General features: G+C 43.8%; 1 protein-coding gene across 4 annotated transcripts in view; it reads right to left on the bottom strand.

The window, feature by feature from the left end:
- CPEB1 (cytoplasmic polyadenylation element binding protein 1) overlaps positions 1 to 27,511 on the bottom strand; it is a 148,481-nt gene that overhangs the window by 4,129 nt on the left and 116,841 nt on the right. For 3 of the 4 annotated variants that reach the window (XM_029575167.1, XM_029575165.1, XM_029575168.1), the window contains exons 7-11: positions 18,980 to 19,084; positions 18,047 to 18,183; positions 10,848 to 11,046; positions 7,482 to 7,576; positions 3,362 to 3,442 (exon numbers count right to left, since the gene is read on the bottom strand). In XM_029575167.1, the coding sequence (XP_029431027.1) occupies positions 3,362 to 3,442; positions 7,482 to 7,576; positions 10,848 to 11,046; positions 18,047 to 18,183; positions 18,980 to 19,084 (617 nt within the window). The remainder of the gene's footprint in view (positions 1 to 3,361; positions 3,443 to 7,481; positions 7,577 to 10,847; positions 11,047 to 18,046; positions 18,184 to 18,979; positions 19,085 to 27,511) is intronic. The other variant, XM_029575166.1, reaches the window with a different exon arrangement.

Genomic DNA, 27,511 nt, shown 5'->3' with positions numbered 1-27,511 from the left:
GACACCTAAGAAACCATCCAGGTGAGCTGCTATAGCCATGACCCCCCAGCTTTCCTCAGAAACATGAAACAGCTGTCACTTCAGGCCAGACCCTTATCTAGCCCCCCTCTTGGGGGGGGATAACAGCTAAAATAGAAGGAACTGTGGCCCACCAGCAGAACTTGGGCATTTTGAGAGTCTTAAGTCTAACACACATGCTAGACACAAATGTAGGTAAAAGTGGTGTAAGATTCTTGCCTTTATAACAGGATGGAAACTGAGGAAGAATCATTTCTTGCTCAAGAGCCAGGCTGTAAGAAAAATGGAGCCAGGTCATCAATAACTGGTTCTTGAATCAGACCATGAGTCACTGGGAGATACAAGGGATAGTCCATCTGATCACCAACCGCAATGCTGCAACTCTACTGAGACAGAGGGACCCTGCGTGGATGTGTGGTATAGGACATGTTCAGTATGCCAAGTCAAAGTTCTAGAAACTTTGCTATAAAAAAGTTTTCTTGTGTCAGGGCTCCATTTGATGTTACCCATGTGTGAGGATTATCATCCTGCTTATCCCCTGAGAAATTGAATGCAGTGTTGTAACTTCAACAGGGTTTCATGGACCACCATTTGTTTGGCTAGAGGGGATCAAGGGGAGACCATGAAAAGATTGCATATGGGCTGCTGTAGATCCAGAGCTTACCTGGAGTGATTTCTAGCAAACACTGATCTGAAGTTATGCAAATCTACTCCCCATAAAACCCCAGTCTGTTCCTTCCTGGTACAGGAGTGCACAAACAAAGCCTGGGGTTGATCTTAGGATTGAAGTGGCAATCCCTCCAGCAATCATGGGCCACTGAACATCCAAGGGTGGTTTAGGAAGAGGGCAGAAAGGCTAAGATGAGAAGAACTGTACCCTCAAGATGGCCACCATTCCCAAAATTACATCCATCTCTGGACTGGCCTGGGCTCATCCTGTCACCAACAGTGGGGAACCAAAAATTCCCCGCACCTTCAACTCAAGGTTTTGGAATATTTAAATAATTAACTGTCCCAACTCCAAATATTCTGTTATAAATATTTTATTAATTTGTATCTTTTACTTTGAATCCAAAGGATTAAAATTTAAGTTAGTTAAGGAAAAGGTGGAATGTTTCATAAAGTTTCATAACATTACTACCATGTAATGTATCAGATTGTTTAATCATGAACTCTCCACCTCCACCTTATTTGTTATGTTTTTTGTGCACATATGTGGACGATGACACTCATCTAAGATAAGTCTTGTTTCTTTTCATTTATGAAGATTGTGATATAAAATATTGACATTTAGTTTAAACAAGCCGGTTCAATTCAGTGAACAGATTACAGTGAATTTGAGCAACAGTTATAAAATTGGAATTTAAAATATTCAAAGGTATTTAATTTTAATTCACATATGCACACAAAAACACAAAAATAAGGATGAGGTGGAGAGTTCATTATTAAACAATCTGATACATTACATGGTATTAATGTTATGAAACATTCCACCTTTTCCTTAAACATTAACTTTTAAATTTTAATCCTTTGGATTCAAAGTAATAAAATAGAAAAATCTTCATTGATTGAATTAAGATACCAACAGTGGGGAGGCATCAGAACTGCACTACTTGATCACACATGGGTCTACAGGAGTTGGGTGTGCCATGCTGCCACTGGCCTCTGTAGCCTTCATATCTCCTTTGCTTTGGCATACTTGAAACCACACACTACACTGCCAGCAAGAGAATCTGCCGATAGCTGCATTCAGATTTTTTTTTTTAAACACACTGTTCTAAGCCTTTAACTGGAGTAACTGTCTCCAAACAGGTTGATTTTGCACATACCTTGCCAGGAATGAGCTTCACTCAAACCAGGATTATGTGGAACATTATCTCAAATTCCCTGCTAGTGCCCTTCATAATACACACATTGTGTCAAAGAACTTCCTTCTGGCGTTCATAAGGTGTTACACAGGATTTTTTCTCTTTTTTTTTTTTAAGACACTTCCAAATGCATCTAATCAGGCTAGTTGCCCCAAATACAATTAAGACTATTTCTGTATCTTTGTGCAACATTTTCTTGGTCTCCAATTGCACCATGTGATACTTGATCTTTTCTCCATACAATCCACAAAATAGCCAGTTGGTATAGCAATGCTGTTGTCCTATCACAATAACCGTTTGTCAATCTTTATCATTGGAATGATAATGTATCAGGTGATCATTTTTCGTTCTTTACAATTCTCTCAAGATCATGTTACCAGTGCTTTTCTGGTACAGTGATATTTACACAATTTCCAGTGGATGAGAAGTGCCACCTTATGTCTTGCTGAATAGAGGTCTGACATGCAGCCACAAGGTATGTACGTTTCTAATTCTGTTTTACAAAATCTGCACTTTTCTACACTGGTTACAAGCTACTTTGTAATTCACTATCCTATGCTGTAGTTATCACTCATTTTCAGGTCTAACCTAGTCTCTCAACCATTCCCGAGTGATGCTGATCTATGTGAGGTTTCTACAATAAACCTATTTCCCACAGGCTGGCAGTCTGATCCTCTGGCTTCTCACCAGATGGTCAGAGCACATGGACACCTCTTCCAATCTGTGTTCCAAGGGGAGAGAAGATCAACTAAAGCGCCATCACCCATTTAGGCCAGAGCTCAACTGACTGCCACTCATGAGCTTTACATACAAAACTGCACCAGGTCACATTGCTACCATCTACAGGAGGCAGAGAATTACTGGCCGATTTGGTTAATGCAACAGGTATGTCAGTGAATAGTTTTGGTTCTTTGCCTCTATCTGCTGGCAGGGAGGGGGGGGGGGGGGGAAGAGGAGAATAAACCCAGGAATCAGGACTGGTCTTGCTGGATAAGAAAGGACATCCCTAGTACCAAAGACAGTATAATTGTTGACCAGTCTTGGGGGCAAAGGATGTTTGGGGTAAGAATATCCAGCTTTCCACATTCTGGGAATTATTGGGACAACCATCTAGCCCATAAAGCAGTGCCTCCCAACCCTCTCCTGGAGCTACATCTAGCAAGTCAAGTTTTCAGGATATCCATAACAAAAGTGTGCACGAGAGATTTGCATACACTGGAGACCCAGGGAATGCAAATATCATGCATATTTGCTGTAGCTATCCTGAAAACCTATAACTGGTCATGTGTGCCTCCAGGAGAGGCCCGAGAAGCTGCAAAAAGACTAGTCCAGTGTATGCCTTGGCATCCCCCCTGCTATTTCTGAAGTGTCCTGAACTGGGTGGGATCACTTGACCTGAATATGCCTGGTGGTCGTTTATTAAGTTACCGGGACAGGTTTTTAGGACCTTTTGGGCTAGAAATGGTTCTGTTTACCTGGTCTCTGCAGAAGAAAGGACCTGGCTGAGCACTGCACACCTGGCAAACAGAATCTTCCAGGTATGGATCGATCTGAACCTGTGACAGTAGAGAATGATTACTAAGATAAGATGCAAAGATTCTTTCAACGCATAACATTTGTAAGAATCACTGCTCCAATACTTAAAGGTTTAGCCACCAATAATTTGAACTGTTGCTGCTATAAAATGGATATGCTTGGTACCCAAACAAACAGTTTTAAGTGCAGTTGACTCTGGGACAGAAGTCAGACTATATCTTCACATATGTTTCTAAGAGAGATGTGGACTGGAGGGTATTACTCTTCAACTGCAGTGTGCATGTAAGGCATACCAAAATTAGAGCAAATCATTAATTTAAATTATCTATATATAAAAAAAAAACCCAACAACTTTATCACCATCCTTAGTTTTCCCTAGGTCTTAGGTGTGGAATGGAGCCTCAGAGACTTTAGCACCTTCCTCAATTTTTTGGAAACTGGAGAAGCCTCACTGGTGGCAGCAGGAGGGAACATTATTCCCTTTCTGCTACTCATCCCTACAATGTTGCCATGATCCCCTCATTCACCTTCCCTATGCCTGATTTAAAAAAAAAAAAAAAAAAAAAAAAAAGAAAAATAATCGTAGCCTTGCAGCATGGGATGCTTCCTCCCACCCGGCTGCCAGCAGCTGAATGACTTCATCAGGTGCCGACAGCCGAGGAAGCAGCCGCCTGTGCTGCAAGACTGCAATCTTCTGAATGTTTGAAACATGGAGGGTGAGTGAGGAAACTGCACCAGTGCCAGCAGGGAGGAAGTCATGCACTGGGCTGCCTGTGGTGGGTGAGAAGGTAGGGGGTGGGTGGGGAGAACAAGACTGCTGGGGACCAACTTCTGGGGGCTGATAAGCAAGACTGCAGGGGGATGGGTATATGAGAGCCAGAGAGCCTGTGTGAGGAAAGATTATGTATGTGAGAGCCCCTGTATATGTGTGAGAGAGCGTGATGAGCATGATAACATGAGAGAGATTGAGGATAAAGTTTGAGTGGCCCCCTTCTAATCCATGACAATTTCTGGGTGACTGGAAATAAAAAATCCCAGATATGGAGTGGCAGATTTTTTTTTTTTTAATTCTTATATTTCAAAACAGCAGACATATCTAACAAAACTATTTGTGTTTTGGGACATTATAAACATTTTCATGAGATTTTAAGTTACTGGATGTTCTCATTAGCTGTTTTGAAATATTTTAGTATGATTTTTACTATAATTGATGTTTTAATTTTCTTGATCTTATTGGTCTATGTGACCAAGATTAGGGATTCTGTTAGTATAGGGTTCTATACTTGCTTTAAAACCTGTTGTAATATTTGCAATGCTGCTCTTTCCTGGGTAGGGTTGTTTGAGGCTTGGGAATTAGTGTTTTGATATAACAGGTTTGTTTCTTGGGGTAAAAAAAAAACTTTGCTTGGCAAGCTGTGATAGTACTTATAGCTCCAGCAAAAGCTATCCAAAAATACTGTACATGAGCTGAAAATGTAGGATCCATCTTTAGATGTGAATGTCTGATCTGTCATCTGCAGAAGGGGCCTATGTAATTAAAAAAAAAAAAGTTTGTACACTATTTTTAGCTCCATGTTCAGTAATATGTTACTAATTACCCTGCATTTATTTGTAATTTATGACAAATTATACTTAGTATATATTTCTGTATTTAAATGGCACACTATTTGTCTGCAAGTAGATTTTTAAGTTTTAAAATTATATATGCGGGGGTGCTGAAGGAAGTATCTACTCTGGGTGTCAAGAACTTTGGGAATGTCACTGCCACCCTGCCCCCTTCAGAACCAAACGGACCTCCCCATCTCTACTCCATGCTCTCACCCCTCCTTTTCCTTCAGTCTCCCTGCTCCTCCCACCCCCCCCCTCCCAAGAAAAATGACAAAGGTTCAGCAGCCCCAATACAACACCATATGTGGGTGCTGCCAAGCTCTCTGTTTTTCTTGAGAGGGATTATACAACATAACCCTCACTTCTCATGAGAACAACTGGGTTCTCCTTAGTCTGGGAGGAAATGCATGCCTTTTCCAGTGCTCCACTGCATGCAGAGTCTGGCTTCTTGAGGTTATGGTTCTATTTTTTTTTGTTTTTAATTTGCAATTGCTTATTTTGTATTAGACAACTATCATTCTGAGTGTGTAACTAAGGGGGAACTTATGTAGTTTCTGTATGGGGATATGTAAGGTCTTGTTCGCTGTTTCCCCAACAGGAGTTCTACTGGTGCTCTAGGGGCTGGTGTAATATTTGCAGTGCTGCCAGGTCACAGGCAGAGTCGTTGCTTTTGGGAGTTTTGAGAGTTAGGTAGCAAACCTGCTGTACTACAGCAGCACTCCCCACCCCTCAGATTTTGTATTATTTCACAATGTGCTTGGTAATTGAGGACATTTTGTTGCTTAGACAAGCATTTTTTTCTATGGTGGAGTGTAGGAGAAGACCTCCTACTCTGCCCCCATTGTTAAAAGGTGCTGGTCTGATGAGAGTCACTTAGAACTGACATTTCTATTAGTAATGCTGTTTTTCTCATTTTCTCTCTCAATTGTGTCTGGTCTAGTAGCCAGCATTTAATTGGTCTGGTAATGAGTAATTACTCTGATTAATACAAAGAATATATGTAAAACAGAATAATTAACAGCAAATGTAAACTAAAAGCTTGCAGGGGAATGTGGGTGGAACTTGGGGAGGAGTTTGGTTGGTCCTGTCCTAGGTTTGTTCCAGTTTTATAATTTTCACACTCCTGGAACAAAATAAGCAGCTATGCCTACTACCTATATTTTAAGAGGTCTTGAGTCTGTGCTTTGGTTCAGACTTAGATTTTATCAATGTAATGCATACATGGGTGTTATGAGGCATGGCATACACCATTCTCTTCCTAATAATTCCTAACACTGTTTGCTTTTTTGACCACCACAGCACACTGAGCCAACATTGCAATGTATTCTTTCGTGGGTGGTAGCTCCTAATGTGGAACCTAACATTGTGTAACTACAGTATGGGTTATTTTTCTCTATATGCAACACCTTGCACTTGTCCAAGTTGAAATTTCATCTGCCATTTGGATGCTCAATCTTCCAGTCTCATAAGGTCTTCCTGCAATTTATCACAATCCGCTTTTGATTTAACTACTCTGAATAATTTTGCATCTGCAAATTTGATTACCTCACTCATTCCTTTCCAGATCATTTTTAATATATTGAAACGCACAGGTCCGAGTACAGATCCCTGAGGCACTCCACAATTTACCTCTCCACTGTTTGACTTTTAACCACTTTGCAATCCACAAAAGGATCTCCTCCTATCCCATGATTTTAGTTCTCTTAAAAGCCTCTCATGAGTGACTGTCAAATGCCTTCTGAAAATCCAAATACACATCTACTGGTTCACCTTTGCCCACGTTTATTCACCCCTTCATAAAAATGTAGGAGATTTGTGAGGCAAGACAAAAGATAACGTTTGATATGTGTGATTTTTTTTTACATACATAATTTTATGTAGAAAAACTTTAGGCTTTGTTAAAAATAAAAATCTAAGTTTTATTATTTTGGGTACAAAATGGTTCATTAGTGTTTTTTTGTTAATTGATAATTTATTGAACACTTTAGTTTTTGCCTCTCAGGCCAAGGCAAAAAAAAAAAAGTTTCTACATTAATGTTTCTCGATGCTGACATGTAACTGAGGGTTTTTTTTCCTACAGAAGAACTTTTATTTGGATAAATTTATATGAAATTTAGTATAAATAATTTCAGTACAAAAATAAAGATAAATAAAAATACTTATGATATATTCCTTTTTTGTATACATCATATAGCAACTTGTTAGAACAAAATATATGAATTGCAACTAGAAAGCAGAGGAAAGCACTTCTAAGTGAACCTTTACGTGTTCTGTAAAAAGCAGGGACACTGCAATACGTTACTGCTGCATCAGACCCTGAAGCACTTACTTTCAAGAACTGAGCTGGAACAATCCTGCTCTACAGAGCAGGGCCCACATGGATCCTTTGATGTCTTGCTAAAAATGACACCCTCTCACTCACCCTCCCCCCCCCCAACCCCATGCCCTTACCTTCTTGGTAAACTTGGCAGTTTTTATTTCCACAAAGGCTGCACCAACTGCCTTCAGGTAACTGCGCTGGTTATTGAACGTAACCCTCCCAGAGCCTGCAAGTTTAAAAAAGAAAAACAAATTACATACAAACAGTGCACAACACTCAGCATCCTTTCAGAATACTTTAAAATAGCAGTATTGTACACTTGCTCAATTATAGCCAAAAGATCACTCAACAGTAAGTTTTGTAATATGAGTGAACACCTACAAGGCTGGCTAACAGACAAAGCTTGTAATCATGCCTTGATATCTTGTTTTCCTGATTAGTTAAGGAGCAGTCATTCTTCTAGCACAGCTGTAGCCAGAAAGGAATACCTAAATTTAAGGGACATTTCAGAAAAGAATAAACCTGCAGGAGCAGATAAGAATCTAGGTGTGCTTGGAGGCACTGCTTTATGGCAGTTTTTTTGTTTTATAAAAATGGGCTTTTTACTTCTCAGCTAAAGTTAAGATCCCCAAAGTATTTAAAGCTTCATAAGAGCAGAAAGGTAGATATAAATCAGGTGCTGTGAATCCTATACTGACATACTGATACAAGTAAGAATGTGCCATCAGCTAAGAAGGAGGTATGCTATGATTATAGGTGGTGTACCTATATAAAAAATGAAGCTTGGCCCAGTACAGACTAAGTATGATTGAGCAATGGGCTGCAAACCAAGGACGCCATGGTTCAAATCCCACTGCCACTCCTTGGGAGCTTGAGTAAGTTATTTCACCATCCATTGCCTCAGGTACAAACTTAAAATTGAAAACTCTGGGGACAGGGAAATGCCTGAAGCTAAACTGCTTACCTGCAACATGTGCTCTCAATAGAAAGGTGAAATCAACTTAGAAGGGAAGTGGGTGGGATTGTGTGGCTGAAGTTCAGCTTGCTCTTGCTATAAAGCCTGAAGAGACTCATGCAGCTGCACAAGAGAGTCGGTCCACACAAGTAGGTGGTGTCATGTGACATGTTGAGAAGCTCTCTAAAGCTCGATTTAGCATGCTATCTGCAGAGAACACCTGTTACAGGTAAGCAATTTAGCTTTCTGTGGACAAGCAGGATAAGCTCAGTCACACAAAAGTTGTGCTGCAAATGATTAGTTTCGTTGCAATGATCCATTAACATTGGACTGCAGAAGAGGGTTGATCTGGAGGAATTAGGACCAATTTATAGGCTAGAAACTAGATAAGCATTTCATCTAAACTGAAGATTTAGTCCTGCTTGATTGTAGTACAAAAAGTTCTTAAACCCAAAAAAACCAAAGACAAACCCTGTATTAAGAAAAAAAAAAAAACAAAAACTTCTGAAGACCATGACCTGTCTTTTGCAGACAGAAAAGCTCTTCTGCAGTCCAATGTAGAAAGAGCCTGCTAACCCTTATGGGGGTGTGGGTCTTGGAAACAATGTTGCTAACTATTTTAAAAGAAATGGAGTGACCTCTCTGAGAAATCTAGTTTTCATAGCTAACTGAATGTAAAAATGAGTATGGCGATTTGTGCTTGTAAAGCAACTACTTTGAGCAGATAAAGAAACCCAGAGACATTTCCATGAAAGAATTCACTTCTGTTGCTGCCAAGGGCTCAATCAGTGGCTTCATAAGCTGAGCGAAGAATACATGGAGATCAAGGTACAAGAGATCTTGAGGTTTCAGAGGAGACCTTTCATAATTTGGCAACCGTAGTCTGGTGGAAAATAGTAACTCCTTCCCAAGGCAAACTCCCACTCCACTTAGATTTAATTTGGAAAGGCCTAGTAGATATTGCTTATCAACATCCAAGCTATCATCCAAAGTGAAGGCTGGCATGTACTAGACTTCCATTAAATTGCATGAGGGAGGGAACATCTGAAACCTTTTAGTGGTTAAATAGCTAGGCATTTGAGCCAGGGAACTTCAAGTTGATATCAAAATAGTTTGTCTGCCCTCTCTTCAGTTTTTGAACAGTTCTTGATACGAGTTAAATTTAAGACTATGCAGAGACTGCCTAGATACATGAATAAAGTCTCACATTAGTAATTAGAGAAGAACTGAAGACCAATACATCTTTCCAAGATTCAGACAAGGTAACACTGCTGCCAGATCATTTTGATCTTAAAAACTGCAGTGGCTGTTCACTCCTTAGTTTATAGAATACTGGAGGTGATACCCCCCCCCCCCCCCCCCATTATTGAGCAATATTTATCTATTGAGCAGGAGGAAGTTACTGAACAGGAGCCATCTGATTCTGGGAACAGAACTGGCATTTTAAGAGGCAAGGACTTCTTAGCAGAGGTTTTATTAGAGCATTTCCATTTTTTTTTTTAAGATTACTTGACACTGAAGAAAAAAAATCCATTAGCATCAAGAAGATTTGAGCGCCAATGAGGCACTGCTGCCTATTCAAGGTAATGGTGCTTGCTTACTGTCTTGTGCCAAAGAGACAGTACCAACTTCCACCCCATGTGCCTCAAGAGGTCTCACTGTTTTTTTTTAATTAAAGAGTGCAGCTTGCTTCCCTCTTTACTGGCGTGGGAATGGTGCTGTGTCTAGACTGTGCCAAGTCATGACTCAGAGCAAAGATTGCACTCATCTTAGGTAAAATGCCCTCTGCAGATGTAGATCCTTCTCACTGAAGGAAGTAGATAGTGATTCTGAAGACTCAGCAGGTATGAGTTTTGGATCTTATGACCCCTTAGGGGGGGTGTGTGTGCACATGCACAAGACATGCAAGTGCAATGGGCCCATAGCATCTGGCATAGTGATTAGGAAGTCTTAAGATATCTTAGGGTTCTACCCAGGACATCTCGGTGCCTGGTTTTGAATGCAACTTTTGTAAGATACTTAAGCAATGTAACAATTCTGAAAGGTTAAAAAAAGACTAGCTAAAAAGTTAAAAAAAAAAAAAAAAAGGAAAAATAGGTGAATGGCTGACAAAAATACAAGGTAGTTGCACATACATTTGCAAGAGTGGAAAGAAAAGATTGTGTTGTAGTCAGCTGCACTGGAAGGTCCTGCTCATGCTCAGAGAAATCCAAGTCTGCTCAGAGCTTTTTTGTGTCCACAGTCTGATATTCACTCATTTTTGTGGCTGAGCTTATCCTGCTTGTCCACAGAGAACAGACTGATCACTATTGATCAGAGCAAACCAGACTTCAGTCAGCAATCTTGGGGAAGGGAAGGTGGGGCAAAAAGCTAACTGAGCACACTGTCCCCCCTCCAAAAAAGATACATTGGAAGGACCCCCCCCCCAAATAATAAGCACAGAAGGGAAAGAAAAAAACAAGTTTAATTTGGAAACCACATCTAGTAATGCTGCTTTAAGTCACCATACCTCCAAATGGGAGTTCTGGTCTGCTTTACTTACCAATTGGATACTTGTGCTTGTCTGTGTCAATGCCGGCATAGACCACACCACCAAATAGGTCATTCATAATGGATGCCAGGGCCTCAGCATTCAGCATCCCATGTAGTGCCCCCACAAACACAGTCTTGCTCGGGTCAAGTCTCTGAGATGGGCTTCTCACAAAGTTGCTGTCTGCCAGAACCCAGGGAATCACCTGTACCTGGGGATACAGACACAGGCGAGTCAGTCTTGGTGCAAAGTATGCACGGCTAGAGGACTATCTGAGAGGGTAACATGTAGTTGAACAAAACAGGGTTAGTGGTTAAGGCCGGTTATGTGACATCTGGAGAATAAGGTAGTCTTTTATGGACAATTCTTTTGAGCTTTATTGCCAGCTCCATATGGAAAATATGTAGGTGTTAAAATCCTGAAATATGGCAACCAGGATATGCAAATCTGTGTGCTTTTTGGCCAGAAGACTAAAGGAAAATTAGTTCTTACCTGATAATTTTCGTTCCTGTAGTACCACGGATCAGTCCAGACCATGGGTTAAGCCCCCATTCCAGCAGGTGGAGACAGACCAAAGTTCTAAGGGTAGCCCATAAGGACGGAACCCACCCTGGAACCCTCAGTATAACCATTGTCAAAGCAGAAAGTACAAGATCAAGCAAGTAACAGGATAACTAGTAATTTAATTTAAACCAACAAAACAGAAACAATTGAATGAACTGTGTAACTAAACGCTCTTGTATATCTACCCCGATCATCGTAGTGATGCTTCCAGTGCCTATCAGTAAATTCCAGGAAGATGCAGGGATCAAAAAAATCATATAGGAAGGAAAAATTCCAAAAATGACAGGAAGAAAATTAGAGTGGACAGAAGAATGGGTGGGCATCTGGACTGATCCGTGGTACTACAGGAATGAAAATTCAGGTAAGAACTCATTTTCCTTTCCCTGTATGTACCCGGATCAGTCCAGACCATGGGATGTGCCAAAGCTTCCCTACAAAGGGTGGGACCCAAACAGTCCCGCTCGAAGCACTTGCCGACCAAAGGAACCAAAAACTGGAGCCTGAACACAGAGACGGTAGTGACGAGCAAAGGTATGAAGGGATTTCCATGTAGCCGCCCTACATATCTGTGGAGACGCCGAAAGAGACTCCGCCCAAGAAGTCGCTTGAGAACGTAAAGAGCTTTTAGGCCCTCAGGAACTGTTCAGCCCTTGCAAATGTAGGCCGAAGAAATCGCCTCCTTCAACCAGCGAGCAATCGTAGCCTTAGAAGCTTGCTTCCCTGTTGGGTCCACTCCACAGGACAAAAAGATGATCGGAAACCCGAAAATCATTAGTTACCTCAAGATAATGCAATAAGACTTGTTTGACAGAGACTATGAAGATCACTATTACCAGACGCCCCAATATCCTCTGGCGAAAAAGGAGGAAGTTCCATGGACTGGTTAACATGAAGACAAGACAACCTTAGGTAAGAAAGAAGGGATGTCTTGAGAAGGACGCCTGAGTCCGAGAAACGCAAGAAAGTCTCTACAGGAAAGCTTGAAGCTCAGATACCCTCCTGGCGGAGCAAATAGCAGCCAAGACGACAGTCTTGAGAGTGGCTCGAATGGAGCCGAACAAAGAGCTCGAAGAACAAATAGACCAGACAGGCGGTTTCAAGTGTTTAGCGCCCCTAAGAAAATGAACATCCGGATGAGAGGAGACTGCCCGACCTTTGATGGTGCCCAGGAGGGAACCAAGAGCCGAAACCTGAACTCTAAGGGAGCTAACCGAAAGACCCTTGGAGAGACCACGCTGAAGAAAAGTGAGAATCACCGCAACCGAAGGCGAACGTGCCAAAACACCCAACTCCTCGCAGACGTTTTCAAACACCTTCCAGACTCTGACGTCGGTAAGAGATGTTGACTGTTTGCGAGCCCTGAGGAGTGTGGCAATACCTTCATCCCTATATCCTCTGCGTCTCAAACGTCTCCGTTCAAAAGCCATGCTGCTAGACAGAAGCGATCTGCCTGATCGAAAAATACGGGACCCTGCCGCAGAAGATGGGACAGGTGACCGAGACGAAGAGGTCCGTCCGCAGTGAGATTCCCCAGATCTGAGAACCATGGCCATTGGGGCCATTCGGGGGCCACGAGAATGACCGGTCCGTGATAAAGTTCTATCCTCCGTAGAACCTTCCCCACTAGTGGCCAAGGTGGGAACACGTAGAGAAGTATGGAGGGCCAGCGCATCCACCCCTTCTGAACAATGCTCCCTCCACCGGATGAAGAACCGTGAAGCCTTGGCGTTGGAAAGCGTCGCCATGAGGTCCAGGTGAGGGGGACCCCACCTGTGCACGATTAGGTCCATCACCTCGTCTGACAACTCCCACTCGCCGGGGTCGAAATGCTGTCAACTGAGAAAGTCGGCTTGAATATTCTCCTTGCCGCCAGGCAATCCAAGTGCCTCTCTGCCCAGAGAAAAAGCTTGCTGGCCTCTAACGCCATTAGACGACTTCGAGTCCCCCCCCACCCTGTCGATTTATGTAAGCCACTGTGGTGGAGTTCTGATAGAACCTGGACAGCTTTGTGTCGAATCAGAGGAAGAAATAATTTGAGAGCCAGGCAAACTGCTCGGGCTTCTAAAAGATTGGTGTGCCACAGAGACTGGGAGAGGGAGCAGAAACCTTGAGTCGTTTGAGATTGGCCCCCCAACCGGAGAGGCTGGCATCTGTCGTCACAATGACCCAAGAGGGAGTCAGAAGAGGCATCCCCTTGAGAAGGTGTGCCGGGGAGAACCACCATTGTATACTGGCAATGGTAGAGTCAGAGAGGGAGAATCTCTTGGTACAGTTTGGACATCTGTTTCCAATGGGATAACAATGCTTTCTGTAAAGTATGCATGTGAGCAAACGCCAAGGGGACAAGATCAATTGTGGAAGCCATGGTCCCTAAAACTTGCAGGTAATCCGACACCGTGGGAAGTGGCAGAGAGACGAAAGTGTTCAACTGATTGATCAGGTTGAGAGTCCGCGAGTCCGAAAGAAAAACTCCCGACCCAAGTATTGAAGGGGGCTCCCAGGAATTCCAGCTCTTGTGAGGGCCGAAGACTGCTTTTGGAGTAGTTTATTATCCAGCCGAGGGATGCGAGTAGGGCTAAAACTGTTTATCGTGAACGTGCAGAGGGCAGTGGACTTGCCCCTCACCAACCAATCGTTTAGATAAGGATGGACTAAGATTCCTTCTTGTCGGAGAGCTGCAACGACTACCATGATCTTTGTGAAGGTGCAGGGAGCGGTGGCGAGACCGAAGGAAAGTGCCCGAAACTGGAAGTGCTGGTCTAGGATCTGGAAGCAAAGGAATCTGATGTTCCCGGATTGGGATGTGAATCTAAGCCTCTGTCAGATTGAGGGAAGCGAGGAACTCCCCAGGACGGACTGCCGCAATCACCGCATGCAGGGTTTCCATCTTGAAATGGGGAATCTTGTGGGCCCGATTGACCCTTTTGAGATCCAGGATGGGGTGAAAAGAATCGTCCTTTGGGAACAATGAAGTAAATTGATTACTGGCCGGTGCCCTGTTCTTGCAGTGGTACCGGAAGGATCGCCCCCAACTCCTGAAGTCTCAAGAGGGTGTGACAGACCGCAGGCCACTTGGAACGGGCACAAGGGGACATGCTATATAGATCCTGCAGGTCCCTGGCAAACTAACACGTAGCCGTGTTCTATCACCTCGAGGACCCAGAGATCGGAAGTGATTTTGGCCCACTCCTTGAGAAACAGAGAAAGATGCCCACCTAAGTTTTGTTCGGAGGAATGGACCGGCCGAATCTCATTGGGGAGCTGACTTAGTGGTCTTGTGTTGCTGATGGCCATCCTGGAAACCTCGAAAGGAATGGGACCAAGACTGGGACCTGGACACCCCCCCCCCCCCCGGGGAAGGAGCCACGAGACCTATTGCTGTAACAGCGGTTTCCCCTGATACGAGTGCGAGTCGGGAAGAAAGACCAACTGTTTGGGACTGTCCTCTGGTAGCTTGTGGTCCTTGTTCTCACCCAAGGATTTGATAAGCTTCTCTAGGTCCTCACCAAAAAGCAACTTGCCCTTGAAAGGAAGAGTGCCCAACTGAGCTTTCAAAGAAGCATCAGCTGACCAATTACGTAGCCAGAGAAGACGTCTGGCCGAGACCGCAGAAACCATAGCCTTCGCTTGGACACAAAGCAAGTCAGAGGGCATCCGCACCATAGGCTATAGCGCCCTCCAAACGCTCAGCTTGCTCTGCCTCTGCAAACGGGAAGTCCTGGGTGCTGAGTAACTGTTGCATCCACCTAAGGCTTGCCCGCTGCATGAGACTGCTGCAAATAGTCACCTGGACTCAGAGTGCTAAAACCTAAAAAATGTGTTTCAAATAAAATTCAAGCTTACGGTCTTGCACATCCTGTAATGCAGTAGCGCCCAGGGATGGTGGTACGTTTCATCTCTGCAGTGACAGAAGAATCTACTTTAGGAATCTTTAACATGTCCAGACAGTCCTCAGGTAACTGGTATAGCTTATCCATGGCCCTACCAACTCGAAGCCCCGCCTCTGGGGATTCCCATTCCCTGAGAAGCAGGCAGTGCACTGGATGAAACTGGAAAGTACGCGGTAATGCCCTGAGCCCGCCAGGACCGGGTCCGCGTTTGGTGTCAATCGCTGCCACCACAGAATCATCTGGTGGGGCATCAATTCCCAATTCTTGGAGAACGAAAGGAATAAGGGGCTCCAGTTCCTCCTGCTGAAATAAGCACAGGTCACAGGGGTTGTCTCCCTCCAGCGGGGGGGCTTGGGGGGCACTCGGGACCACACGAACCCAAACCGGGCCCGGAACCACATCAGGTGACGGCACAGGCAAAGGAGGAGGGTTCGAAGGAAGGGGGGAGGTCTACCTCCCTCTGTAAGCTGGCCAAGATTCATGCAATAAAAAGGACAAATTCTGATGAAAAACGGGTCCGGGTCCGGGTCAAACCCCCCCCCCCCCCCCAGAGCGAACTGAGCTCAAATCGGGGGGGGGGGGGGGGGGGGGGAATTGGTCCCCAGCTCCTGGAGAAGCAGGAAGTGTTTCATCAGAAACCCCCAAAATGACTGCCGCTGACGCGCGTTCCCGAGACGGGTCGGCTTAGAAACATGACGGGGAGCCCTTCCCCGAGGGCTAAAAGCTGGCAGTCCGGAAGAGGAGCCTTCACCCCCCCGAAATACACCTGGAGCATATCCCTTCATGGAGAGTCGGGAGGCAGACTCTCCACAAGCTAAATAAAAAAGGTGGCCGCGGCATTGAGCAGGAAAACTGCTGTAAAGCTAATTGAAAACAGCTGAGCAGGAGGAGATGGGCGGGAGATTGAACCCTGCTCCCTCCTCACAAAATCAAACTGCTGCCTTTTTTTTTTTTTAATTTAAACAAAGACAAGTAAAAAATATATTCTGTGAAAGCTTGGGAAAACAAAAACAGTTTATTCACATTAATAATTCATTGCATTCACAGAGGCAGGGGTATAATCATCCGCCCTGAAGCTCCACCGATGTATGGGCATCTCGGGGCATGGCAGCAGATACAAAACGTGGGGAGAGGGACTGGCACCACCAGTATCACCCACACTAGGTCACTGGGAAGGGAACCTAGGCTGACAAATCAAGGGGCAAAGCCCCCCTAGGAACTCCAAGAGCGAGGGAGACAGAACTGTCTGCCCTGACAGAAAAAAAATCTCATTATTTTAAATTTAAAAAGTAAGAAGTAAATTAAAAAAAAAAAAAAAAAAAAGTACCTGTGTGAGCTTGCCCCAGAGAAAGAAGAGGAAAGAAAACAGAGGGCAAGCTAAACAGGGAACCAAAGTGAGAGCTGTTCCACCTGCTGGAGACAGACAAATACTGAGGGTTCCAGGGTGGGTTCCGTCCTTATATGGGCATGCCCCAGAACTCTGGTCTGTCTCCACCTGCTGAACGGGGGCTTAACCCATGGTCTGGACTGATTCGGCTACGTACAGGGAACACAAATACTCTTACTATCCTTATTAGATCTGCTGTGGGTACAAAAGAACTGACTTGGGATAATTTATGGTGAGCATATGCAGGCAACAGAGTTCATTTTTATAGCATTTGTATGGCAGATGCTCAACAGAAAGTTGGAAAAAAGTATTTTAAAAAATCTACACTTGAACAGAATTATTTTTGTCTGCAATAAGGGAACTGCTGCAGTAGGTGTTTGGTCCATGACTTTGGGTATCCATGGTTACTTAAAATTGGTTTTGAATTCTCACCAAAAATGTATAATCATCTCAACTGAGGATATTTTAAGAGCAATCCTGCTGTGGAAATAGGGGACAGACCATAGGAAGCTGCCCATTAGCTCCCATGCCATGACAGATAAGCACTGCCTCAAGGTTTGCTTCAAAAAGGGAAGCCAGGAAGAAGTTATCTACAAAAGCATGATCCAATAATTCATGAACAGAAAACAAACAAAAAAAAAGTATCTTAGGGCCAGAGTTTATTTGCAAGTTTCTGAAGTCTTCAGTAAACAATTAAAATGGCACCTATGGGCCCAGTTGATTTCTGTCCAGTCACAAGGAGGGATCTCTGCCTGATAGCACTAACTTTAACCTCCCTTGCAGTTGCTGTAGCAGCACCATGGAGAGTCCTGGTGCCCATTTCATGGCCCTGACTACGCTACACCTGCCCAAGAAATGCCAGCCGCATGGGGCAAGGAGTAATCCAGAGAACCTTTACAATTGTACCAATGAATTTCACCAGCTCTGTTTAATCTGCTCCCTGCAGCTATGCACAGCTGACACTGCCTAAATGACTTATTTATTTAATGGCTTTTATATACAGATGAACGTTGGGAACATCTCTTGTACTTTAAGAGAGTCTCCTGCTGCAGCAGTAAGCACAACCCTTTCTTGGCAACAAGAAGATTGAGGGAAGCAGAAGTGGGCAGTACAAGTGCGAAGACTCAAAACAGAAGTCAATCTGAAGGCTACTGAATGCTGCTGGTCTAATTCATGCCCCCAGAAGGCAGTGCTGGAAGGAGTGAATTAGAAGCAAGTGCCTGTTCAACGACTGGGAAAGGGGGCAATGGCAGGTGCTTAAGTAGCATACAAGGGATTTAAAAAAAAAAAAAAGATGTCTGACAAGGCACAACACGCGTCAAGCGGACGATTTAGGATTTTTCACAAAACTGGCCGCTAAGCAGACTGACCTCTTTGCAGCGCATCCGGCGACTCGACATCTTGAAGTAGTGTTCACTCAGGCCATCTTGGCTCAGCAAGTCTTGAGTGCAAGCCTGGAGAAGAGCACGTACAGACTTCTCTGTTTCAAACACCAGATAGACATATCCTGTTGGGGAAGGAAAAGAAAGTGACGCCACAGAAAAGGAAGAACTGCACATAGCACCAGCCTACCAGCAAGGGGAACTAGGACTTTGTCTGGGCTAACAATATCCCAAACTGCATTAGGACTTCAGGACTAGTGGTCTTTTCTTCTACAATCACACCACAAACCCTAGTGTGAAAATGATTTAAATTAAAAAAAAGAGAAAAAAAAGAAGAGCCAGCCATATGGAGCTCACACCTTCCCCCCAGTCACCAAAAGTTGGACAAGACTGCTTCGGAGAGCTACAGGGCACCCCTGGCAAGCATGGCAACATGATCTGTCACTGCATCACAATGGCGATGCTATTTTAAAAGAAGAAAAGGAAATAGATGACAGATCTATAACATGTTAAGCTTGGGTGTTTTTCACCTCAAGTTAGCATGACCACTACAAGCTTGCAACTGCTCCCCCTTGCAGCTTTTAACTTATATTGTGACATTTTGTCAATCTAAATGCTTACTGCAAGGGAAAAAGCTTATTGCTTCAGCTCAAGTTATCAGAACAAACCCAGCTTAATAAAATCTGATTTAGTGTTTTCACATTTTGAAGCCTTGCGATAAGTCAACTGAAGTTATACGAAAAATCCGCCTAGAAAGCAAAGCATGCCAGAGATTGCAATAGAAAAATTAAAGTTTAAAAAAATGTGAGTTACCCTTTACCAGTGCTGTATGCCATCAAGTTAAACCACCATAGGAAGTGCACCTCTCCCACATCCCTCAGTGCTGTAAATCAAGAAAAATTCCTACCATGTCTGCATTACCTTTCGGCATATTACCTTTGGGAGGACAGCGAGGGTGTTTACCATCCTTACCCGGCCACTCTACACTAAGTGAGCCAAACACACGGAATGTGTTGATCAGTCCAGCTACAGAAGGGGGAAAACCAAACACAAACAAAAAAAAAAATGTTCAGAACAGAGAAGCATCTTTTGTAAGATTCATCCAAGAGTTTGGAACACTCCAAAAGTGAGATTTAACTAAAATGTTAATCCGTAAAGGTACAACTTGCAGAGAATCCAGGCAATCTACTATCTTAGTAGAGCATGGTAAAATTTACACTGCTAATTTCCATTCGAGTCTAGACAAACAGGTTATGCTCCCTTACAAGTAGACTAGGCAAAGAGCGACTACCTTGCTGATGTCACTGTGTAGGATCTCATGTTGAAAACCTGCTGGTATGTATCTAAGTTATAAAAATGCCTCCCCCGGCACTTAGAGAAATAATCCCCCAGAACTTTGAAGACCACCTAACAAAGAAGCCAAACATGACTGAAATGCAGACTAAACTTATGGCTTTAGCCAATAACCCCACTTAATAGAGAAGATATAGGAGGAACAGGAGTAAACCAACTGGCAACCTGGGAGTGTCTTAGAATGGTCTGGCTGGACTAAAGGGAAAAAAAAAACAAGTTAGTAAGTAGAATCCACCTTATCCAGAGAAATGGGATGTGCCAAAACCATCCCTAAGAATGGATAGGATACTGCTAGCCCTGCTCTCAAAGTGCCTGGTCCTGGAGTTCCACAAACAAGTCTGGTTTTCAGGATATCCTGGTGAATATGCATGAGATGTTTGGGGTAGGCAGTGCTGGTCTATAAAATCCAAACAGTAATGCAAGGAAGCCCAAATAGCTGCTCTGCAAATTGTTATAGGTGAAAGCTGAAAAGACACCCAGAAAGCATTCTTAAGCCCTGTTCAGATAAGCACTAGGACCCCTAGGGAGTGGTAATCCAGGGAAGGTACACTGAACAGAGTTCCTTAACAGCTACCTATCAATGCCACTCCATTTTTTTCACCCACTAAAAAAAGTGAACTGTACCATTTCCTGAAGCATTCGTCACCTTCAAATAGCTCAGAATAACTGCTTTCATCCAGTCCATGAATTTCTTTAAACTATGCCACTGAAGAATTTTTCCTGAAAGCTGGCAGAATATCTTGTCTATCCAGAATTGCAAAAACTACCTTAGGAAGAAAAGGAACCATGCTGATAGAGGGAGCTGATTTTGAAGTTTTCATGGTGGGGGTGTCAAGAGGGCCTAGAGTTCTCAAAATCCTTCTTGCCAAACTTTCACCAGAGATGCTGGTCTTCAACGTGAGATCCTTCAGACATACCACCCTGAAAAGTAGTCACTGTCCAGGCTTCTAGAACCAAATGACTTCTAGGCCAGCATGTTTGACACCTTTCCATGAACTAAGACACATCCAGACAAGCTACTTGATATAAATCTGAAAACAAAACAAAAAACAAACTGTAGCAGGCAATTGGATCTGGGCCCACAAAAAAAAAAAAGTTGTCACAGATGCCTTCTACAGACCACTATTAGAGCACAGATCCTCAAGAATTCAAGACACCCCCACAAACCAGACACATGTATCTCTTGTGAGACCTAAGTGTGGTTACCACCTTGTCAAGACTGACCTATTAATGGCCAAGCAGCAAAACAATGACGAAAAATTGAGTTGGGTCTTCTAAAGCCTCTGGTGCTGCATTAGTGGTTCTCCCTTTAGGATCGTAATGAAATCTGCAAACCAAGGCCACCTGGGCCAGTCCAAAGCCACTAACACTGTTTCTCACTCGCTCTTTTGTGACATCTGAACCATTGAGTGTCCACAGAGGAAATGCATATAGGAAGTGACCTTGTACTAGTCAGGGATGTGACAAGGCCTCTAGACACCAGTTCCTCAGCTGCAGAAGAGTGGGGTATCCGTCTACCTTAGCCTTTGTTACTATTAGATCCATAACCAGCATTCCCCACCAGTCAGAAGGCAGCCTGAGAAAGCTCCCATTCCTCTGTGTTAGATATTAGGTATCAAGAAGTCTGCCTGAATGTTTTCCCATTCCTGCAATACAGGTAGCCAAAAGCACCTGCAAGCACTCTTCTGTCCCGAAATTGAGAAGATGTTTCCTCGGCCACCTGAACTCCTGGCAATTTACATGGTGCTACTACTGTTGCACTGTCTGAATGAATCCAGATAGTATGTCCCTGGATGATCAAGAAACCCTGATCTCCAAATGATTTATGGACCAACTGGTCTCCAGATGACTCAAGTTCCCTGAACTATCCAATCCTGGGAGTGTATGCCAATCACAGAGGCTAGCACTGGTGGTCACTTATCTATGATAGGGTCTCTAGATCTACCCTGCATCCAGAATCTTAACCACCAGATGAGGAGGTACCAGGTAATACTTGTGACTGAGGCACTCACCAGAATAGGCAAGATTTATGTAGAGGCTACATACATATGCACTCTTACCCAGTTAACCAGACCAGGGGCACTGCAAATGAACCTAAGAAAAACCAGATGCAGATGGTATTTTCAAGTATCCCTGATGCAGATAATCTTGGAAAACTGAGCCAGTATGGGTTTGAAAGACATTTAATTGCTTTGCTTGTCACACAGATTTCAGTAAAGTTACAATCTATTATGCACTAAAGACATGCCATATATGCATTCAGTGCTTTGACTGTCACCTTCATAGCATTTACTTGTGTTGTCAGCTGTACTTTGAAAGGATTAGTCAATATATCTGCTCCAGGTAATGATTTTCTGAAACCCAAGAGGGATATATAGTCTTCCTCAAACCTGGCAACGGAGGTTAACTCTCCCTATATAGGGTCCCATGACAATCTGCCAGTATGTGTCTCCAGCAGATGGTAGGTTAGCTTAATGCATACTTTTGGAATCCTGTCTTGGCCTGTAAAGGCATGAAATTTGTACCAAAGATAGCATGTACCATTATAGGCAGACTAAATATTTAACAAAAAGTTGTTTCCTTCATGCATAGAAACTGAGCTGATCAGCTACTTTAAACCCTGCTGAGCTTCAGAGCTGTACTCTACCCAGATGTAGAACAGATCTCAAACATTGGACTTTGAATGTCTCATGATTACAGTATTTTGGTTTTCACTTGCTATCACTAGAAAGAACTGTGACCAATGATTATACTTTGAGATGTCCAGTTATCCCCATGTTAAACCATGTTACTTGATCCAAGTTTGCTCATCCTTGTTTTAATGTAATGCATTCTTTTGCACAGGTTTTTTGTTATAATGTAAACCGAAGTGATTTGTAACATGTTACAAGAATATCGGTATATAAGAGTCCTAAATAAATCAATCCACATAAGTCTGTATATTGTGGAACCTGGTATATAAAGCAAGAAATATATCAATTGCAAAATCTCAGGTTGTGTTAGTATATTGGTATAGCCACCCTATTATAGGGGCAACATCAGCAAACTAGTTGGTCTCTGCTGGTAAGCAACAGCTTGAGTATCTGGACTGGTCTGGGAGGACTAAAAGGAAGAGTCAATATACTCTACACAGCAGCGGTTCTCAACCTGTGGGTCGCGACCCCGGCGGGGGTCGAACGACCAAAACGCAGGGGTCGCCTAAAGCAGGTCCCCAACCACTGGTCCGCGGACCAGTACCGGGCCGTTGGGGTTTTTTGCCGGTCCGTGGCGCCGTGGCTGCTGCGGGGAGGCGGGGCGCAGGGCCGGCGGAAGCACTAGGCGAACTAGGCGGTCGCCTAGGGCGCCAGCTTCCCGGGGGCGGCACTGCCCCGGTAAAATTGAGAGAGCCGCGCTTTCAAGCATGTGAGTCCTTTGCTGTCAGCCCGGGCGGAACGCGGCAGGACAGCTGGAGTCAGCGGCACCGGGCGTGCTCTCTTCTTCCCGCCCCCCCCCCCCGCGGTCCGGAAGAGGAAGTGGTGAGCATCGGGTGCCTGCGCGGGAAGAAGAGACCACGCCAGTGTGGTCTCTTCTTCCGCGCAAGCACCCGATGCTCACCACTTCCTCTTCCGGGCCGGGGGGGGGGGGAGAAGAGAGCACACTGGGCACGACTGGAGTCAGCCGGGTGCCTGCGCGAGAGTCATCGGGTGCCTGCCTCAGCGGCACCGGCGTGCTCTCTTCTTCCCGCGGCCCGGAAGAGGAAGTGGAGAGCATCGGGTGCCTGCGCGGGAAGAAGAGGCCACGCTAGTGTCCGACGGGAAGAAGACTGCAGCGCGGCTCGGAGGAAAATGGAGTTTCAACCGCGGCCGATGGGACTCCGCCTCCGCGAGGGCTGAAAATGAAGAGGTTAGCGTTGGGAGGAGGCTGCTGCCGCCACGAGTTCCCGGGGTGGGGGAGAGAGATAGTGAATGAGCGAGCAAGCATGTGTTTGAGATCCTGTGTGTGTGAGTGAGAGATTGCATGTATGTGAATGATTGAGAGCCTGTGTATGTGAAAGAGAGTATGTCTGTGATTGAGAGCCTGTATATGTGAAAGAGTATGTCTGTGATTGAGAGCCTGCCTGTGAGAGAGAGAGCATGAATGTAAGTTTACCATTGGGAACCTGTATGTGTAAGTTTGTGTGAAAGAGTGTGTGTATGATTGAGATCCTTTGTGTGTGAGAGAAATCATGTGTATGTATGATTAAGAGCCTGTGTGTATAAGTAAGAGAGAGATCATGTGTGTCTGTGTCTGATTGACAGCTGGTTTAGGTGATGGAGCATGTGAGTATGTGATTGACAGCCTGTGTTTAAATGAGAGAGAGATCATGTGTGTCTGTGTGATTGAGAGCTGATTTAGGTGAGGGAGCATGTGAGTATGTGATTGAGAGCCTGTGTGTAAATGAGAGAAAGAGAGGACATGTTTGTAAGCATGTGAATGAGAGTCTGTGTGAGAGAAAAAGACAGCATGTATTTATGTGATTGAAAGCCTGTGTGTGTGTAAGCGTGAAAAGATAGACAGCATGTGTGTAAATGTGTAATTAAGAGCCTATATAAGTGAGAGAGAAAAAACATGTGTATATGTGAGTACTGAGAGCATGTGTGTATAGGTGTGTCTTTGAGAGCCAGTGTGAGAGAGAGCGCTGGAATATGACAGAGGAGAAAGTTCCAAGCAAACCACCCCACCTCCTGCTAATTCAGAACAATCTCAGGACACCTGGATATCAAAATGTTCCCAGGTATGCAGAGCAAAAAAATTTTTGTATCCTTATTATTTTTCATTACTGGGTCTTTGTGTCTGCTATTTTTAAATATTTTGTTGGTATCTGGAAATGTTTTATATGAGTTTTTAATTATTGGATATTCCACTCATCAGCTGTTTCGAAATATGTTCTTTTTGTTAGTACAGTTTTACTGCTGATGATTTTATATTTCTTGATTTGTTTTATAAGGATGGGTGATGTTTCTTTTTTCCTTTGTTACACTGCATACAGAGACTCTGGCTTGTTGCAGTTTCCAATTCAGTTTTTTCTGCATGCTTCTTGTTATGCGTTTTGGTCTCTTTATTCTATGTTAGGTGAGGGACAGCACGTGATTCAGGTGAGGTTTTCTGCTGGCGTGTTGTTTCTGTGTAGGACTCTATAGCAGCCTGACTTGGTCCGTTTTCCTAATAGGAGATGTATTGGTGTCTTAAGGCCTGGTGTAATATTTTCAGAGACTTATTGTACTTTAAAAGTGTGATCTTACATAAAATGCACACATTTACTTGTATTTAGTTTTAAACATATTGTATGGCTCTCATGGAATTACATTTTAAAATATGTGGCGTTTATGGCTCTCAGCCAAAAAGGTTCCTGACCCCTGGTATAGAGCTTAGCCACTACTGCTGCTTCTGGTGTGTACTACAGCCTGCATGGAAGAAGAGTAAGAGAGCTGCTGGAGGGGGTAAGTAAAGATGGCTTTTTAAGTTCATTTTTCTTGATTGACTGCCATTTTAATTTAATATTATGTGATGTGTCTGCTTTTTTTGTTTGAGCAACAAGTATAGCTTTGGTTTATGTTTATTTTATATATTTGTATTTATTTATTTATAAAAGAGTTTCTATACCGTCGATAAGAAAATCATCTCAATGGTTTACATGGCATAAAAATGTCAAATAAGTGTTCTGTTATAAATACAGACTTCGTTATTTTCATTAATGCACAATGTAAGTTAATTGTGTGTGGAGGCAGGGGGGCGGCATAGCTGACGTTTCGCCTAGGGCGCCTAATACCCTTGCACCGGCCCTGGCGGGGCGAAGCTGGCGACCTGCCTTCTCCAACCCAAAAGGGAAGAGACATGGCCCAAAAAGCTAGCGCGTCGCAGTGATGTATGTTGCTGGAGCCACGCAGGCAGGAAGGAGGTGTATCAGCCACTGCAGGTGCTCCTCCTACTTCCTTCCTGCCCGCCCTGCCCCGGAAGACAAATGTTGCCGGAGCCGCACGGGGAGGAAGGAGGAGGCACGTCAGCCGCGTGGGTAGAAGAGGCGCTTCAGCCACATGCAGAAGAGGAGCAGCGGGGCCGGGAAGACTAGGGCCACTGCAGAGCCCATCCTGTGGCAACCCGTAAAGAAGAGGCCCAGAGGTGAGAGAGAGGTGTGTGCGAGTATGAGATGAGTTGAGAGACTGTGTGTGTTTGCAGAGACAGCATGTGAGAGCCTCTGTGTGTGTGAAGAGACAGCATGTAAGAGTGAGAGCCTGTGCTTGAGCAAGGCAGCATGTGGGGGTGTGAGAGAGCCTGTGTGTGAGACTTAGACAGCCTGTGCCAGTGAGAGCCTGTGTATGTGTGTGTGAGAGAGAAATGCATGTGAGAATGAGAACCTGACTGTGTGTTTGAGGGAAGAAGACAGGTGGAGAGAAAAGAAATAGAAAAAAAGGCAATATAAAAGGAAATGGCAAAAAATTAGAAAGGGAAGCAGATGTAAAAAAAAAAAAAAAATTACTTTTTACTGATTGGTACATGTAATCTTTGGAATGTGCAAGAGTAGCACTTTCTCTATGGCGGATCTCACAATGTAAGAGATCAACATGGAGGAAGTGGAAACCCACGGGGCCTGCACAGAGGAGGCAGCAGAATGGGCTTCAGTGCCAATAGCAGCAATCAGTGCCTCCCCAATAGCCACGTGGCAGCAGTGGCAGTAATTAGATTAATTGTTTGACTCAGCTGGAGGTGACAAAGTATGAAGTGGGATGTGAAATCAGCTTGATCTGGTGGAGAATTAGGATTGCTGTTACACATGAACTGTATTTGGCAAACATAAAGGGAGCCAGGATAATCAATTGATGCCTGCAGCTGAGGACTGATTCATTATGACTCATGTAGAAATTAGTGCATTTTCCAGATTAGTCTGCATAACACAATTCTCAACATTCAGCATTATTTCTGCTGCATAGAGTTTTATCTGAGAGGCTCTGAGGTTGTGAGGGAGCCAGTAAGAGTTAGAGCATGAGTGTGTATGAGAAAATCCAGGGGAGTAAGAGTGTGGGGGGGGGGGGGGAAGAGAGTGTATCAGTGTCTGTGAGAGTGAGAGGTTATGGTGGGTATAAGAGCATGAATGTGTAAGTATGTGACAGTGTATGTGTAAGAGAGAATGGACATGTGAGTGTATGTGTGAGAGGATAACCTCCTAATCCTCGACAATATCAGGGTGACTGGAAATCAAGAGCTCCCATGTATGGACAGCAGGGGCTTTTTAAAATCCTTATTAGTTTTAATTATTGTGTGTTATTTGATATATGTGCTGTTTTGAAATATTATTGGTGTTTGGGAAATTATAAAAATGTATATGATTTTAATAGAAATTCTATTTATCAGTAATTTTAAAATATTCTTTTATTAGTATGGTTTTACTATTATAACTGATGCTTTATGTTTCTTAATTTTATTGTTTTATGAGGAATGGTGGTTCTGTTTATAAATGTCATAATAAATAAGTATGCACTAAAATCCAACCCCATCCATAACCCCGCCCCCATATGACCAAAGCCCCACCCTCACCCCGCCCTCACGGGGCGAGGGGTCACCGCAACATGGGGAACTGTATTTCGGGGTCACGGCATTAGAAAGGTTGAGAACCACTGCTCTACAGCAACCTAAAAACTAGTGTCTTGGCATGTTTGGGAGGCCAAAGCTAATAAGAAGTGGAGACTGAGTGGTATGCAAATAGGTATGAACCACAAAAGATAGTATAGTGCTATAAGAGTTCATGGAATCTTATCTTGAACTCAATAATTGAGACTTAAATAGATGAAGGATATGTTGATTTAATTCTTAAAGGTTGCTTGCAGACAAATCTTTCAGTCCCCCGTCACGGACAGTGTTTCGCCACAAGGGCTGCGTGGGGGAAGGACAAAAAGCCCAAGAGGGAGGCCTACATCCCACAAAGGCCCAAGTTTGGACCAGACGAGCCAAGTAGAGCTTGTACAACAATTTTAATTTTTTTTAAATTTAAGTGGATCCTTGCTGTGCAATGTGTGAAGAAAATGTAGTCTGGTCAACATCTGAGGCACTTACAGGATACAGTGATAGGCCAATCTCAACTGTAGA

This window comes from Rhinatrema bivittatum, chromosome 13 (assembly GCF_901001135.1).
Source record: "Rhinatrema bivittatum chromosome 13, aRhiBiv1.1, whole genome shotgun sequence".
NCBI lineage: Eukaryota > Metazoa > Chordata > Amphibia > Gymnophiona > Rhinatrematidae > Rhinatrema > Rhinatrema bivittatum.
This window is presented reverse-complemented; position numbering and strand designations above follow the sequence as displayed.